The sequence below is a fragment of the Entamoeba dispar genome, genomic scaffold, assembly GCF_000209125.1.
Source record: "Entamoeba dispar SAW760 scf_1105229463011 genomic scaffold, whole genome shotgun sequence".
Taxonomy (NCBI): Eukaryota; Evosea; order Mastigamoebida; family Endamoebidae; genus Entamoeba; species Entamoeba dispar.
The window spans coordinates 44,825-48,809 of NW_001855479.1; the positions used below are offsets into that span (position 1 = coordinate 44,825).

General features: G+C 19.1%; 2 protein-coding genes across 2 annotated transcripts, besides 9 other annotated features; both read left to right on the plus strand.

Moving 5' to 3' along the window:
* Nucleotides 1-26: 26 nt before the first annotated feature.
* Nucleotides 27-78: a sequence feature (AT_rich).
* A 24-nt stretch (nt 79-102) lies between these two features.
* Nucleotides 103-686, plus strand: EDI_185190 (vacuolar ATP synthase 21 kDa proteolipid subunit, putative; the record flags this gene model as incomplete). The annotated part of the gene is made up of 2 exons (XM_001740558.1): nt 103-357; nt 420-686. 2 exons carry the CDS (start codon nt 103-105, stop codon nt 684-686), a joined length of 522 nt encoding a protein of 173 aa, XP_001740610.1.
* Nucleotides 687-796: 110 nt separating this feature from the next.
* EDI_185200 (uncharacterized protein) lies at nt 797-1,402 on the plus strand (the record flags this gene model as incomplete). Its single annotated transcript, XM_001740559.1, has 2 exons — nt 797-970; nt 1,034-1,402. The coding sequence occupies 2 exons, from the start codon at nt 797-799 to the stop codon at nt 1,400-1,402; spliced, it is 543 nt and encodes a 180-aa protein (XP_001740611.1).
* A 31-nt stretch (nt 1,403-1,433) lies between these two features.
* Nucleotides 1,434-1,522: a sequence feature (AT_rich).
* A 139-nt stretch (nt 1,523-1,661) lies between these two features.
* Nucleotides 1,662-2,700: a repeat region.
* Nucleotides 2,701-2,733: 33 nt separating this feature from the next.
* Nucleotides 2,734-2,912: a sequence feature (AT_rich).
* A 60-nt stretch (nt 2,913-2,972) lies between these two features.
* Nucleotides 2,973-3,150: a microsatellite.
* Nucleotides 3,149-3,318: a microsatellite.
* A 56-nt stretch (nt 3,319-3,374) lies between these two features.
* Nucleotides 3,375-3,431: a microsatellite.
* Nucleotides 3,432-3,461: 30 nt separating this feature from the next.
* Nucleotides 3,462-3,533: a sequence feature (AT_rich).
* Nucleotides 3,534-3,613: 80 nt separating this feature from the next.
* Nucleotides 3,614-3,785: a microsatellite.
* The last annotated feature ends 200 nt before the right edge of the window (nt 3,786-3,985 follow it).

Sequence of the window (3,985 nt, forward strand, 5' to 3'; positions counted from 1 at the left end):
TTTACTATTTCTCCTTTTCAACTAACTAAAAAATTTTCTTAAAATAAAATTAAAATTTTTAAAACAAAAATAAAAAAAGAGTATCTTAAAATGTAAAGAGAAATGTCATTGATTTATTACAACTTTCTTGATTTTACAAAATCATTCCTCGAAATAAACCCAATTTATTTTGCAACGTTTGGAGTATTCTTTTCAGTTGGTGTTTCTGTTTTAGGGGCTGGTTGGGGAATTTTATTAACAGCTTCATCTTTGATGGGTTCGTCTATTCGAACAACATTCAGATCAAAACATTTGATTTCAATTTTATTCTGTGAAGCAACAGCAATTTATGGTGTTATTGCTGGTTTTATTTTCTTTGTTTGTCTCATCATTTTTCATTATTTAGTTAATCTTAAGATTAGATTGTGTTTATTCTGTAGAGTAAATTAAAAGAAACTGACTTTCCACCAACACCTGATCAATACAAAGCTGGTTATATGATTTTTGGTGCTGGTCTTGCTGTTGGATTTTGTAATCTTGGAAGTGGTGTGAGTGTTGGAGTTGCTGGTTCAGGGGCTGCATTGGCTGATGCTCAAATCTCATCTCTGTTTGTCAAAATGTTGATGGTTGAAATTTTTGCTAGTGCATTAGGTCTTTTTGGTCTTATTGTTGGAGTCATTCAAATTGTTTCTGTTAGCTTCAAATAATACAGTCTTTATGCGAGTATAAAAAGAGATTGGTTTCTCATTTTCTTTTTTTCAGGTTTTTTCTTTTTTAAATGCTTTAATTTTTATTTTTGATCATCTTAAATAATAAGATGAGTTCATCTGAGTTTGAAACCCTACAGGCACAATTTGAAGAACAACGAGCAAATGCTGAACTTCTTATTTCATATTATAACACTCGAATAGAAGTATTAAAAACAAACATTGAAATGATAAGAAATCGTCTTCAATTAGAAGTTGAGACTCATCATTTAAAGAAAGAAGATGTTTGTCTTTTAGTTGAGTTAAAAAATGTAAATTTATGAATGGATTTAATAATGACAAGTTAGTGTATAAAAAAACTCAACGAGTTACAAAATGAAATAAAAGAATTAAAAGACAAATACCAGGAACAAAAAAACTATCAAGAGTCTTTAGAGGAAGGAAATTTAACACACAATTTACAAAAAGAATTAAACACATTAAGAAAAGAAATACAGATGCTTGATATAGAAAATGAGGTATTAGAACAAAAAGTAGAATTAACTAAAAGTCGAATTAATTCAACAAGTAAAGAAACAGAAGAATTAAAGAAACAATTATATAAACTAAATCAAGAAAAAGAACAAGTTGAAAATGAATGTAGAAAAATTCAAGAACAAAGAAAAAGAGAACGAGGAGACGGTGTAACAGTTACTCCACCTGAAACAAAGAATTAATTACTAAATTCAATATAAACAAAAGAGAAACAAATTATAGTTTAATAATTGTTAATAAAAAGATTAATTTGAGTTAATTATTATTTTATGAGAAGTTTAAATAATTATAGTTATTTTAAAGGTGTTATTCATTTACTTGTAATATGAAATAAAATATATCATTTTTTTATCTTTTTGTAATTAAATTCTTTTCTTGTTATTATTTCAGCAATTTGTTTTATAATAATTTTTGTTTTATTTCAATTTAACTCACACAAGAAAAAGTGAAATAAGAAATAAGATATTAGATAGATGATATTTAAAGAAATGAATAATGAATATAAATAATAAATAATAAGTCATAAAATTAAAGAAATAGAAATAAAATAAATAATAAAATAAATGATTGAAAATAAAAGAAATAATAATAAAAAATAAATAAAATAATGACAAATAAATACATCAATAAATGGAAATCAAATAAATTAATATTTTAGAATATTGATTGAATTAAAATTTATAGATAAAACTACTACAATCAATACATTGAAGTCAATCAATATTAAAAAGAATGCATTTCTCCAATTAACTAAAATATAAGATAGAGTAATATCCAATGTGTATAGAAAAGATAAAATATTAAAAAATGAATAAAATACTATCCACTTTGTAAATACAATATATCAACAATAGAATATACTCTATTATCTTGTATTTGTCATAAATAATCACAAAATGAGAAACATGATAATATTAGTATTATCACATTAAATAATAATAAAATATAAATGAAATAAACAATACAAGAAATCAATATATGAAACAGTATTCTAATACAATGACATCAATATCATATTGAACAAATAAATAATATCAAAAAGTGAATGATAATATCATAAAATACCAGATATATATTTAATAAATAAAAAGAATAAAACTGGTCTAATATTTGATTTGAATATTGTTGGATAACACAAATTAATAGAATATATTTGAATAAAAGAAATAAATATAAAGAAAAGAAGAATATGATAATTAAAATAAAGAAATTAAAAGATATCAAAATAAATACAGTAATAATTTCAATAAATTAATTAGTAAATGTAGAAAATATTAAATTAATTAAACAATTAAAAATCGAAATTAACATTATAAAAGAAATTAAAAACAATGTAATTAAGAATATAATAGATGTCATTGAACAATAAATCTACCATAACCAAAGATATGATGTTGAACTACATGATGAAGACTCATGGATGGGATTAATCTCCACTGAATAACAAATAATAAATACAAATTCTATAATACTTAATTAATCTTTATAAAACCATTACAATGACATTCCAATCATTTTTATTTAATTATTGAAATGAAGAATAAAATATCATAATTTAGATCATCTATATTATCATTTATTAGATTTAATAAATGATTTAATTATTTTATCATATTATTATTAATGAATTACTTATTTCATATGATTTGATTTATAAATAAAGTATTTATCATTTATATTTATTTATATTTTGTTTATGAATAAGTGTTGAATGTTATTTCAAAAAGAATAGATTATAATATTCAAAATATTAATAATAAAATAAATTAATAAGTAAATTATGTAATGAGAAAATATTATATCATTTAAATTATCATAATAAATGAAAATGAAATAATTGAAATATTTATATAAATGATTTAAAATTATACAATTATAATTATATAAATGATATTTATAATATTCAATTAAATAAATATAAATAAATAAAAATGATGAAATATACTATAAATATTTAAATATTAAAAATAAATATTATTCATTAAAGATAATTAAATAAATTTTATTATATAATGATATATCATATTATTTATTATCATATTCATTTTATAATAATATAAATATGATAAATAATAAAATAATGATAAAATAATATAATTATATTTATTCTTCATTTAAATATTCATCAAAATACAAATGAATATTTCAACATTCTAATAATTATATAATGATAATTACAAAATAATAATATAATAATAACAAGAATAATAAAATGAATACATAAAATACATGATAATTCACAAATTATTAAAATAAATAAAGAAATATCAATTTCAAAATATGATGATTAAATGATTTAAAATAAAAATAATAGAATAACAACAACAAACAAATAATTAAATGAAACTATTCATTATAAATACAATTTATAAACAAATGTTATAAATCCATACAAAATATAAACAATAATAAATATAAACAATAAATAATGAATATAACAAATAAACAATAACAAGAAAGTGTAAAGAAATAAAATAAATATAAAGGTAAATAACAATTAACTCGTTATAAAATCAAATTAAATAAAAATAAATTAAATGAACAATTTAATAATAATATAAATAATACTTGATATTAAATCATTTTAAAATAACAAAATCAACAATAAAAAGAAATTTGATATCTTAAAATTGAACACAAATAGATAACTTCTTATATATTTCATAAATATACATGATATTACTGTTAATTTATCTATTTTTAATTATGTAAATTCTACAACAATTCTTTTTAATCACTATGTAGTCAAAACTACAAACAATTAA